Raw genomic sequence first — 13062 nt, 5'->3', positions numbered from 1 at the left:
AAGTGGAGAAAGGAAGCTCGGAACGGTTGCGTCGCGGATTTTCTGGAGCACGTCGAGTTAGAAGACACCCTTTCCTGTCGCGGGTGGTGCGGAGTCGGCTCGTGGGTCTCTGAGAGCCGAAAATTGAGAGCTTTTTCGCGCCGCGGAGACTGCACCCGGCGGCTCAGCAGCCGTCACCATGGTGAGGAGGTCGCCTCGGGAGCTCGGGACCTAGGGCGTCGGAGGTGGCGGGGCCTGGGGTCCCATGGGCGCTGGGGCTGGCGGTGAGGGGTGATAGGCGGAAGTAAGGTGCCTCTGAGGGAATGAGGGTGGACTCCGTGGGGTGCGCTCTTGCTCAGTCGTGTCCGACTCTTTGCGACCCCCTGGACTGCAGCACGCTAGGCTTCCTTGTCCTTCACCAACTCCCGAAGCTTGGTCAAACTCCTTTCCCTTGAGTCGTCTATGCCATCCAACCGTCTCGTCCTCTGTCGCCTCTCCTCCTCGTCCTCTGTCGCCTTCTCCTCCTGCCTTCAGTAGTTCTTCGCGTCAGGTGGCCAAAGTATCGAAGTTTCAGCTTCAGCATCAGTCCTTCCAGTGAATATTCTGGAGTGATTTCCTTTAGGATGGACTGGTTGGATCTCCGTGTTGTCCAAGAGACTCTCAAGAGTCTTCTCCAAAACCACAATTCAAAAGCATTAATTCTTCGGCGCTTAGCCTTCTTTATGGTCCAAGTCTCACATCCATACCCTGGGGTCAAAATAACCTCACTTATGGTCGGTGGAGTGGAGTATTCGCCTGAGCACAGGCTTTTGGAGTCAGACAGGTTTCACTCTGCTGAATTCCTGACTTCACCTAAAGTTGTGTGGCCGTCAGTTCCAGATCCTAGTGATAACTCTGTACAGTAGTCTTTAATCCCGCATCAGTCCTCATCTCGGCTGAGGAAACTTAAGATATGCCCTGCCGGCGGCCAAGCAGCTGGACTTACAGCCCAGATCTGACTGCCAGATCTTTTGTCTTTCTACTACGTTCCTAATCTGTGTTTCTCTGCGAAGTGGCAAATCCACATACCCTTTTCACGGTTGCTGCCAAGTTTATGTGATAGCACTTGAAAATACCACACAATACAAAGTAACTTGTTGATTGTTACACTTAGAATTATTTTCCGTGTTGTTGGAGTTGGCCTCACACCATTGTTTTATTTTTGTAATCTTAAAATACAAATAGACTGGGGCCATACGTTTATAAATAAAACTGGCATATAAAATAAAACAGGCGCTTAAGAAGCAAAAGAGGATCCCATACATTGCTAATGAAACGAAAAATAGTACAGCCACCTTGAAAACAGTTTGGCATATGTCGGAACAAAGACTTCTGGGTACTGGAAACAAGCTAAATATTCGTCAGCTGGTAAATGAGTAAACAAACGGTGGTAAAAATAAAATGGCTACTTGTCAAAGACTTGAAGTATGGATTCATGCAGCAGTGTAGGGGAATCTCAAAAGCCTTATGCTAAGTGAAAGAAGCTAGATGCAAAGGGTTGCATATTGCAGATTCCATTTTCTTTCATTCTAGGAAAGGCAAAACTAGAACAACATGCCAGGTTGGAGGTGGAAAAAGATGATTTACTTCAAAGTGACACACAACTTTCTGGGGTGTTGGCAATAGTCTCAATTTTGACTGTGGTTACAGAGCTGTATAGCTTGTGAAAACTTAAAACTCTATACCTACATGCACATATCTTTTTATGTATGTAAATTATACTTTAATAAAACTGGATAAATTAAAAAATTTTTAAATAAGTATGAATGATGATTATATTGAAAAACCAGATATTGATGTTCAGAAAAGAGCGATTCTAGCTAGAATCAGATTGTCTCTTTTGTGGTCCAGTGGATTTTGGACAGTTCTCTTCAATGAACAGTAACTTTCACTGAGTTTATTACAGAAGTAAATCCTGATACCTCATATCATCCAGGATTAAAATTTATTTAACTTACATGATTAGGCTTAATAGTGCAAGTTATTTAATCAAGTGAGCAATGGGTGATATATGACGATCTATATACTTCATATGCTGCTCATAATAAAGTATTTTAGAATAATTATGTCGGTTTTTTTTAAAGTTAACACTTCTTGCATCGTTATAGCCACAAAATGAATATATTGAGTTACACCGTAAGCGCTATGGATATCGTTTGGATTACCATGAGAAAAAGAGAAAGAAGGAAGGTCGAGAGGCTCATGAACGTTCAAAGAAGGCAAAAAAGATGATTGGTCTGAAAGCTAAGCTCTACCATAAACAGCGCCATGCTGAGAAAATACAAATGAAAAAGACGTAAGTACCATTTATTTGTTGTACCAAGTTAATGTCTTTTGAGTATTAGTTGTTAAAACTGATAATCTTGAGTCTTTCTCATTCCTGGTAGTATTAAGATGCATGAAAAGAGAAACACCAAACAGAAGAATGATGAAAAGACTCCACAAGGAGCAGTACCTGCATATCTACTGGACCGAGAGGGACAGTCTCGAGCTAAAGTACTTTCCAATATGATTAAACAGAAACGGAAAGAGAAAGCGGTAAGCAGTAAAAAATTGGTCTTTATTTTTGTTGTTGTTGTTCAGGAAAATTACTTAAATTCATATTTGAGGTTCTTAGTTTCTTCAGTTAAATGGCAAAATAAAGTCCAGCTGTTACCATTATTTAGATGTTGAAGTCTTTCATATAAAATGTTTTAGTAATAAAAAAAAGGTTTGCTTTCTTACCATGAGAACATTCAGCAGGATTTAATTTTTTTTTTAAAGAATGTCATGCATCTTTAGTTTTCAAAAATTATTTAAGGTAATTCCCTGCCGACCCAGTGGTTAGGACTCTGCACTTCCACTGCAAGGGGCACAAGTTCAGTCCCTGGTCAGGGAACTAAGATCCCGCACATCATGGGCAAAAAAAAAATTATTTAAAACAGCTTCTTATACTTGACAGCTCCTAATGTTCTGGTGGTGTAGAGAGGGTTACAACTGCTTCTTGTTTTTGTTGCTTTGCAGTGCCAAAACTGGTTAAAAAGTAGAATAGTAGAAAGCATCCTAAGTGATTTGACTCAGATAAAAGTTCAGAAATTTAAAAAAAAAAAAAAAAAAACAACTTCTGGCTTGCCCTTAGTGTCAAATTCGGTTAAATTTTGCTAAAAGCTGAGGGAAATAGATAGATACTATTTTTAAACACCTGTGGATAGAGTGACAAATGTAGGTAGCAGCAGAATATGCACTATCTGTATTTAAAGAACTGACAGTCTCCAGATTTGATCTGTAAAATCTTACTGCTTTTTTTGGTATCTATCAAAATTAGAATGGTAGAACTTCACCAAATTTTAGAGATTATCTACTTAACCTCTCTTCATTTTACAGATGAGACTGGAGTCCAGGAGTTTTGTGAATCACTTTTCACAGGCACTTATTTATGAAATGCTATAGGGTTTGTCCTTCATAAATAGGTCCAGAATTCTTTCTGCTGCCTTGTGCTGCTTGCATTTTTCTCCCCCTGCACAGAATCTACACTCTAAGGAGGTACAAAATATGGAGTGATGATTTTGTCTTACTAATATTACCTAAAAATCCATTCAGGGTAGAAATAGATAAGAGATAGAGACAGTCTTCCAGTTTTATTACACTGTGAACTATTTAGCAGTAAACTTAACTAGTTCCAATTAACTTCAGGCTTCTTGAGGACACAGTGTAGATCTCTAGAAAACAATTGAGCCAAAATATTGTTGCTTAAGCAAAAAAAGTGAATCTATAACTTTGTACAACTAAAAAATACTGGACTTTTTATTCTCATTCTCTTTTACTAACAATATAAATTTTAATTGTGATCTGTTTTAGGGAAAATGGGAGGTCCCTCTGCCTAAAGTTCGTGCCCAGGGAGAAACAGAAGTATTAAAAGTTATTCGAACAGGAAAGAGAAAGAAGAAAGCCTGGAAGAGGATGGTTACTAAAGTCTGCTTTGTTGGAGATGGCTTTACTCGAAAACCACCTAAATATGAAAGATTCATTAGGCCAATGGTAAGACCCTGTTAGAGTGCAGTGGCTTAAAGATCTGTTCCTGTGGTAAACCGGATAATTTCCTAAAATTCCTAAAACTGGTATTAAAAAAAAACAGGTTGAAAGATGTTTTTAGGCTGTTTTTAAGCTGATGATAGGTATTGTTTAGCACTTTTCCACTACTGTCAAGAATCTCTGGCTTCGTAGGAGATTTGAAATGAAAAAGAATTCTCATTACAGAGATTGTCAGTGAATCTGGACTTGTAAACATGACAGAGACTTCCCTGGAGGTCCAGTGGTTAAGACTTAGTGCTTGCAATGCAGGGGACACAGGTTTGATCCCTGGTTGGGCAAGTGAAATCGCACAAGCTACATGGTGTGGCCAAAAAAAAAAAAATTAGAATCTTCATTTCCACACAGTCATTTTACTCATTCATCAAGTGATCTATATGTCTGACACTTGTCTTTGAGAACGTTAGAAAACTAGAGAATTGTTTTTTCAAGAGTCAATTCCAGCTTAGTAAGAGAAGTATCAGTGCCTTTGAAAATATTTACTTAATATGTAGTCATTGACAAAAGAGAGTATTAAAATAGCAGTAATGGCCAAACTCAAATCTCCTTCTCTCCTCCCCTAATATATTTTTGCAGAATGCCTTTAAACAGAATGAATTCATCTCCCAACTAGACACCAGCCTGCTTAGAAAAACAAAGAATCAGAGGGGAAAGTTGGCAGTATTACTCTAGTTCTCAATCTGAATGATTTTCAATGAATTAAAATGTTGCCCAGCATCCTGCTTCTATCAAGTTCTACTGGAACATAGCCATGCCCATTCATTTACATATTGTCTACGGCTCTAGGTGACTAGGTGAATCTCGTCTCTGTAATAGAAACTTCTCTGGGCTGTCTGCAGTTTTTGACCAGTATTAACCATCAATGCAGAGTTGACAGTCTTTTTCACCAAGGAAGGTGGCTGAGGTATATAGAGACTTGGAATCAAGATACTTAAGTGTGATTCTATCCTCACACTATTTAGCCTGGGAACAAGTTATTTAACCTGTTGGTCCTTGTTTTATCTTTTTTAAGTAGCAGTTGTTGTTAAGGCTGTCATGCTGAAATGCACTGTCTATGAGCTCTGGCACAGTGCCTGGCATGTCTCAGGCCCTCGGGAAGTATACACAACTGGACAGCTATTCCATGGTGAAAACTTCTTAGGAGTACGTGTTTGAGTTTTTCCTCACATATTTTTCTGTAACTATCAGATAAGTTGTCTGTAGAATTAATTCTATTTTTCCGATGCCTTAAGATGAGATAATCGATCCTCTTTGGAGCAGGGTGGGGAGACGATTGGAAAAGATAAGCAAAAAGAATCAATATTCATCATTAAGATCTTCAACTCAGAACATTCTTGTGTTTGGCTTACTAGGGATTACGTTTCAAGAAGGCTCATGTAACACATCCTGAACTGAAAGCCACCTTTTGCTTGCCAATACTTGGTGTAAAGAAGAATCCCTCATCCCCACTATATACAACTTTGGGTGTTATTACCAAAGGAACCGTCATTGAGGTGAACGTAAGCGAATTGGGCCTTGTAACACAAGGAGGCAAAGTCATCTGGGGTAAGTCAAATTTGAATATGGGGTTCTTGGTGTTATAATCCTAAAATAGACATTTTAAAGTTGACATGAAGTATGCAGCAGATTTTAATGCAGTTAAACTTGATGTGACTAAGACTTAGAAAAATGTGAACGTTCTTAGTTTACTGGTTTCAGTTATATAAACTACATTGCTAGATATTTTTGGTTGCTTTTTGTTTAAAAAGGTATTATTAGAAAAGATGGGAAGTTACAATTGAAAAATACTGGAAGAAAATAACCACAAACGGGGGAAGGGAGGCATACAGCAAACATGTAGCTACACTACTTAAGTGACAATGACAAACTAAAATATGTCATATGTAACCACTTTAAATTCTTTTTTCCTCATTTTCTTAGCTTTCTGCTTTCAGTACCCAGGTATTTCTAAACTTTAATGTTCTTTGAAAGGGAAGAATACAGTGTATAGCTTATTGATTGAATCTTTATATGAGTCATTGGCACGTACTTCATGTTGACCTAGAATTTAAAATAGGTTAATAAAACTAAGCATTTCTTGGCTACTGGTTGGCCATAGTATTATGCTGAGAAGGTATATTTTTATTTAGTTCTTTTTCAATAGTTTTTACCCAAAATTAATATTGAAGTTTTAACAAATGCTTTTTTGGCACCTGTGAAGGTGATCGTACTTTTTCCTCTGAAATATTTAGGGAATTAATTGATGTATTAATAGTCTTCCTAGTAATAAACCATAATGTATTTCTAGAATATACCTACCTTGGTCATGATGCATTGTTCTTTTAATATTCAAATGATTCAACTTTTCCAAGTTTAATTTAGGATTATCTTTTCTGTGATTTTAAGTAAGATACTCTGTTTTATTTTTTATGTTATCTTAGTCGGGTTTTTGTGTCTGTATAATGCTAGGTCAGAGGAAAGAACCAAGATAGTTTAATTTTTCTATGGTTTATAGAGAAATTGTTTTGAAAACTGGAAGGTTCACTTCTCCTGAAGATTTTGCTAATGGATTTGAAAACTTGGATTATTTCCTGCCTTGCTCCTGGTATAGACCAGGTGCCAGTAAACTGCAGCCTGCAGGGCTGCCACTTGTATTGGAAGACAAAAACAAAATAGGTTGTTAAGTTGATTTGAAACTTAGTTAATAATATTTGATGCTTTTTCCAGTAAGAATTGTGTAGAAAAGCAGTGCTCAGGTCAACCCACAAAGGCATGTTAAGTGATTCCGTTTTATAAAATCTCATGTAATACTACAGTTGTTCACTTTTTTTCTTTCTTAAAAGTGATGATTGTAAATATTTTAAGAAAAGATCGTATGTATTCTTTTTTATTAGCTAACATCCCTCATTGTTCTGTTTTGTTTCCCTTAGGAAAATATGCCCAGGTTACCAATAATCCTGAAAATGATGGATGCATAAATGCAGTCTTACTGGTTTGACAGCAGTTACATACAAATAACTCCGTATAATTACTGAAGACTACACACCAGTTGGGAAACCATTACTCTGATATTTCTGAATACTACCAATCAACCTTACATGTTGTCTTCAGTCAAAGAAAACTATTTATTCTACTGTTTTAAAAATGAAAAAAGCCAACATTAAAATGATCTAGTTTTACAAACTGGTCTTTTGCATCTGTTTAACATTTAAATGTTCATAAAAATAAAATTAAAAAATCAATTATAGAAATATCTTACTTCAGCAGTATTTGCATTAATGAGTGGTACTATGCAGTACAGACCTGTCATTTAAAAAAAGGAAAAGCCAGTACAGCTGAAAATACCTTTTATCATAAAGGTTAGTGCACACTCAAATGTGAAGAATAGGCCAAGCAACTTTGTCACGTCTAAGACCTTACCTTTAGGTCTTCTCCTCCTCACTGTAGATTATTAATCCAAAGATATATAGCATTAACACATTTTAATGAAAATACTTTAAAAGTGTACGAGAGATGGCACATTACACTATAAAGTTCAGAAGAATGATAGTAAGTCAGGGAATTAGTATCTTAAACATTTTTCCCTTCTCATTCATCATATATAATACCGTATACTTGGAACTATATTTTCTACTCAAGACACATGAAAAAAATAAGCCAAAATGTTTATACTTTTAGCATTTTCTATATTCTAAACTTAGGGTAGTATATTTTTTAGAATGGTAAAAATGTAAGTAACTCCAGATAAAATAGTTTTAAAAAGACTACACTAATGCCCTTAAGGGGAAATAAATATATTTGCAGTTACTTAGATAATATTAAGAAGGTCATGTTTTAGTCAAAAGCACATCTGTGATCTGAGTATGTTTGTAATGGAGCTTTAGGGTGTTTATTATATTAATTTATAATCACGTTAATTGTTTTCAATTCTGTTTATTTTTTTTTAAAGTCTGTCTTGAAAGTACAACCAATGTGATTAATTGTGGCTTTAACAAAATCAGTGTAAACAAATCCAGTATCTAAACACATCTTCACCAATGAAATTAGGGAAAAGGGAAGGAATTTCAAAACATAGACAATCACAAAATATAGGTTTAATTACTACTGTTAAAATTGAAAAAAAGAAAAAAAACTACCAAGAAAACAAACATAAGTACTTGTGTAAGTCTTGCTATTTTGAATAATGTAACATCTTTCTTAAGTTCTATAAACAGGTAGAAGTTCTGGAACACACAAACACGTAGGAAAAGAAAGGCTAGTTCCTTGGGAATGACTATCCAGTATGATACAGTTACTTCAGGATAACCTAAGAGGAACCTACCTTACAATCAGATTTTAACAAATGATTTTGCCACTAATAGAAATGGGGAATGAGTGAATGACAAGTTTTGGAGGGTGAAACGAAATAAACTAAAGGTAAGCACTGGATACAGAGCTGAGGTTTGCTTATTTTTCACAAGCAAAAATAAGCAAGTTAACTATCTTGTACAAATAAAGCTTGATACTAAGTATGTGAACAGAAGCATAAACATTGCAACTAATCACACCCATGAAAGACTAGATTAACACTTTAAACACAGTATTGCTACTAGTGGACAAACAAGGCAGAAATTTCTAAAATACTGTTATACAGATGAGTAATGTTAGTATAAATTCTTTATTTACATTAAGATCTGTCTCAGTTTGCTGGTGTGACCAAACCTTAGAAGGTAATCCCTAAGGGTAAAGCAGAATGTAAGAGCAGATATTCAGGTACCAGATAAATGCTCAACTTGATGCAGTCATAAACCTTCAAAATATTTTTCTAAAGTCGCTGAAACCATTTTAGGTGGTGGTCTGGTGGTCAGCTAAAAGTGAACCATTGATCACTAGTAGCTTTTATGCTTGCCATGATAATTCTCTGCACTGAGTGGAAACACCATGAATATAGACACATTTTAAGTAGTAGAAGATTGACATTCTGTCATGCTATTTTTGATTTTATAAAAAAATCATAATAGACCCTCTCTCTTAAAAGTTGTAGAGGAACTTTATAATAAATTCTTAAATATATTTCTGTGATGTCTAGCAATTTAATAAACTTGAAAGGACTAAAATGTTTCTAATAACTGTCTGCTTTATATTACACAAGGAAATATATATGTATTTACACAAACTGCAGTGAACTCCACACATAAGACTTCTAAACAGAAAAAAGCAGTTCACGAAGAACTATAAGAATGTGACTGGACACTCAACTACCTGGTTGAAATCAGATTTCGGTCCTCTGTAATTCTGTTTTTCTAATGCCTTTTGCAAAAACTACAAGTAATCTGATTAAGTTTTATTTAGAGTCCTAACTCAGGATAAATTTTGTTATCAATTCTATACTCACTGAGCATAGAACTCATTGTTACTGAACATGATAGTTAGGTTTTCTCCCTGTGAGTTAGATTTTTTTCCATATGACTTAACTTGTTTCCCTCTGCTATCTATAAACTCCAAAATAACATTTTCTGTCAGAGATAAATATGTGACAAAATTTTTCTTGTGTGAACAAAAATTTTGAAACTTGATTAAAATGCGCTTATGGTTTAAGAATAAACCAAACAAGTTTAAGTATAAATTTATACAGCGAGTCCTTAGTGATTACGTATGAATATCCATTTCTTTCCTGTAAACTCAGCAACTATATTCACACATCAAAAAAATGTCAGTGAGCTCAGTCTTAAACTACATCTTGTTAAAGAAAAGTATTTTAAAGAACAATGAAGAATCCAAGTTAAAAAAAAGTAAATGTTAGGTTTTTAAATCTGTTTTAAGAAATTAAAAATGGAAAGGTTTAACAATTTACTGAATTTATTTCCCTAACTGTGGCATTAACAAAAATTTCTCACAAAATGTATAAACTAGCATAAACATTCAATACATACACTAATACTAGTCACTTATTCTTTCACTTGACTAGCATTTGTTAAGAAAACAAATGGCCAAAGTGCTTAATTTTCATTTAGAATGGAGTAATCTGGGCTAACTCTGACCATAAAGAAAATGGAGGGGACACAGTATTCAAATTTTTACATGAATAAGGAGGGTTTGCTATTTTGCCTACTAAAGATTTTACCTCAACTTTAAATCTTCCTAAAATGCCAACAGCCCAAAATAAAATTCAGTGTCACCTGACTATAGACTAAATAAACCTTCAACATCAATCCCTGACACCTCAAATAATGACACAAAATCATAACAAATTTTTTTTTTTCATGTAAGGACCAAGCGGTTTTAAAAACAATCTAAATGGTCTCAAAGCATTCTCAAACTGGAATGAAAATTTGAGCACACATAATACTTTCAAAGAATAGGACTGTTTTAAGATTCTCTTTGGATCTGAATGACCATTTTGTTCACTTTTAAATAAATTACTATACAAAAATAAACAATTGAGGGTGTGTTTTTAAATTTTTTGTTTTTAGTTTTCCCAGGCAAAGGCCTTTGCTGTGGCAATACAATGTACACACAGGCTAGCCTGTAACTTCTCTACACAGAACAAATAAAGGGTGAGCAAGCTCAAAGGGACTCACTCTTGCAACTATGGCTCCTAGGGCCACTTACTCCTGCCATCTAGGCCTAAGGCTGGGGCGCAGTTCTAAACTTACCAAAAATGGCAGCCAAGGGCACAAGCTGGTAGGCAGGCAGAGAGATCGTTTGACAGGAATCACTCCGTCAGTTAGGGAAGTGGACAAAAGCTGAGGGGAATATAAACAAGATTCTAGAATAAAGGCAGTGTCAGGATTAAGGAGAACCCTTTAGGAAGGGCTCTCATACTTCTGAAGTATACATGTTAATCGGGTGAGAACAAAAATACAACCCCCAGCTTCAGAAGAAATTTGAAATAATTATGCTAGTGCCTACACACTAGAGTTAAATCCCGAGTAGTACTGTTAACATCAGATGTTACCAAGAGGGAAGTGGAAACAGACTATGTTTGTATTTTTCCACAGACAAGTCAAAGGAAGAAACTGCACCGGCAACCAGGAACTAAGAGGTCAAAAATACCACCTTTGTAAACCTTTCACCATAAATGTCTGAATTTGTGCTCTCCTTTAGTTGAAGTTACTTTGACCCTAATTTACTGACATTTTTGTTTAAGCACGCCTACATTTTAAAAAATGGTGATTAGTTTTGAAATTTAAAATAAAACCTCTAGAACCTTCACCAAGATTACTATTAAAACCCTTAGTATAAAAGATGTCTGTGATCCTGACAATTGATGGAAGCCCTACTACTTTCATAGTTTTTAAATTTCTATTTTCTGAAATAATAATGGTCAGATATCTCCAAATGCTAAAGAAAATATAGTATGATCTGGTTTCCCAAAATCGAAAAATGGTTAATAGAAATTAAAAAAATTGTATTTACACAAAAATAGCCTGAAAAATTAAAAAGAACAGTGAATCCTAGGATCTACCGGGGAGGGAAAAGCAGCATCATAAATAAGTTCAACTTGAAAATTTGGAATTTTTGTCCTGTGCCCCATGCTATTTATTAATCACCGTATTTTAAAAACAACAATTTTTTTTACAAAGAAGAGGTTTTATCATCTGCATTTCTTCCTCATTCAGGTCAGCTTGGCTTTCTTCTTTGCAGGTCCTTTGTGCCCTTTGGCCTTTCTTCTTAAATTCCTCCTGTCAACCACAGGCACTTCCACCTCTATCTCCTCGGAGCTGCTGTCCACAGTCTTCTCTGTTGATTGTGTCAACTGATCCAGTTGCTCAGAAGATGCTTCAGACTGCTCCTCTGACAGGTTCTTCTGTCCTGCATTCTGTGAAAACGGCACATCTTCAAGTTCAACCTCTACCAGAGAGCTCTGAGGCAGAGCTGCAGATGATTCCTGGGGCTCGGCGAGCCCCTCCTCACCCTGGTCTTCCAATGAGGCAGTAGTGTTGGGTGACACATTTTCAGGGATCGATTCCTCAGAAAATTCAGCAATCACAGAGTTTGGAAAAGCGCTGTCTGACCGTTCTTCATTTGGGATAGTAGCCACATTGTCTGAACTGCCAAAATGTGCCTTCTTTTTTGAAACCGGAGGCAGCTTCTCTTCGGTGTGCCCCTTGTCATCAGATGGACCTTCTTCCAGCAACATTTCTGAGTCAGTTGCATGTGAAGTCTAAACACAAAAAAATCCAGTGAAAAATTTTAATAAAGTTCTTACAAAAATTATTCTTAGGCACTGCTATGCAAAGACCCTGAACCACATTTTAAAGAATTCAGGACTCACTACTTTTGTCAATCATGTGCACATATTCTCTGAATACAGCTCGATTTCTTAAAAACTGTATTACATGATAATTTGGATTCATTAAGTGCTTGCTTTAAAGATGCAATAAAAGTAATGATTTTACCTCAGAAAGTACTTAAGGCTCTTAAACTTTCCCTCAAGATTCTTCAAAACCATGAATCAACTCAAGTGTTTAGTTACTGGAGCCAGAACCAGAACCAAGAATCCTGGTACTTGGCACTGTGCTACCCACTGGGTCTGAATATCAGCTGATAGGTGGGGTTTCCCAGGTGGCGCTAGCCGTGAAGAACCCACCAGCTTGTGCAGGAGATGAAAGAGATGCGGGTTCGATCCCTGGGTCAGGAAGCTCTCCTGCAAGAGGGCCTGGCAACCCACTCCAATATGCTTGCCTGGAGAATCCCATGATCAAAGGAGCCCACTGGGCTACGGTCCACAGGGTCTCAAAGAGTCGGACACGACTGAATGGACTTAGCAGGAGGGAAGGCAGTGAAAATTCTACTCAGGTACATGAGACACCAATAAAATAATGCTATATAAGAGTTTTTTGGACTTAAATTGGATATTCAAAACTAGAAACTAAATGTCCTTTCAGATGTGGCGCGCGCACACACACACACACGCACTGGAGTATTGCACACACACACGCACTGGAGTATTACACACACACACACACACACACACACACACACGAGTATTACTCAGCCATAAAAAAGGAATGA

The 13062-nt window shown here is 36.6% G+C and overlaps 2 protein-coding genes across 8 annotated transcripts in view; one reads left to right on the top strand and one right to left on the bottom strand.

Annotated features, from left to right (window-relative positions):
• Window positions 1–59: 59 nt before the first annotated feature.
• LOC101108339 (ribosome biogenesis protein NSA2 homolog) lies at window positions 60–7323 on the top strand. 2 transcript variants are annotated; one of them, XM_027980004.3, is made up of 6 exons: window positions 60–181; window positions 2127–2314; window positions 2406–2556; window positions 3856–4035; window positions 5439–5631; window positions 6996–7323. In XM_027980004.3, the coding sequence occupies exons 1-6, from the start codon at window positions 179–181 to the stop codon at window positions 7061–7063; spliced, it is 783 nt and encodes a 260-aa protein (XP_027835805.1). In that variant the 5' UTR covers window positions 60–178; the 3' UTR covers window positions 7064–7323. The 2 variants fall into 2 exon arrangements, with proteins under 2 accessions (XP_027835805.1, XP_060256217.1); XM_060400234.1 differs by having other exon boundaries at window positions 2103–2314.
• Window positions 7324–7982: 659 nt separating this feature from the next.
• The window catches only part of FAM169A (family with sequence similarity 169 member A), a 68661-nt gene continuing 63581 nt past the window's right edge, over window positions 7983–13062 (bottom strand). For all 6 annotated transcript variants that reach the window (XM_060400230.1, XM_060400231.1, XM_060400232.1 and 3 more), the window contains one exon: window positions 7983–12211. In XM_060400230.1, coding sequence (XP_060256213.1) covers window positions 11663–12211 — 549 coding nt within the window. In that variant the 3' untranslated portion in view covers window positions 7983–11662. The remainder of the gene's footprint in view (window positions 12212–13062) is intronic.

The sequence above is a fragment of the Ovis aries genome, chromosome 16 (assembly GCF_016772045.2).
Source record: "Ovis aries strain OAR_USU_Benz2616 breed Rambouillet chromosome 16, ARS-UI_Ramb_v3.0, whole genome shotgun sequence".
In the NCBI taxonomy this organism is placed as follows: domain Eukaryota; kingdom Metazoa; phylum Chordata; class Mammalia; order Artiodactyla; family Bovidae; genus Ovis; species Ovis aries.
This window is presented reverse-complemented; position numbering and strand designations above follow the sequence as displayed.

Excerpts from the sequence above, each read along its gene's own strand:
- LOC101108339 (XM_027980004.3), top strand. Across the intron at positions 2,315-2,405 it reads AAAATACAAATGAAAAAGAC|TATTAAGATGCATGAAAAGA; the intron begins GTAAGTACCATT and ends CATTCCTGGTAG. Across the intron at positions 4,036-5,438 it reads AAAGATTCATTAGGCCAATG|GGATTACGTTTCAAGAAGGC; the intron begins GTAAGACCCTGT and ends TTGGCTTACTAG.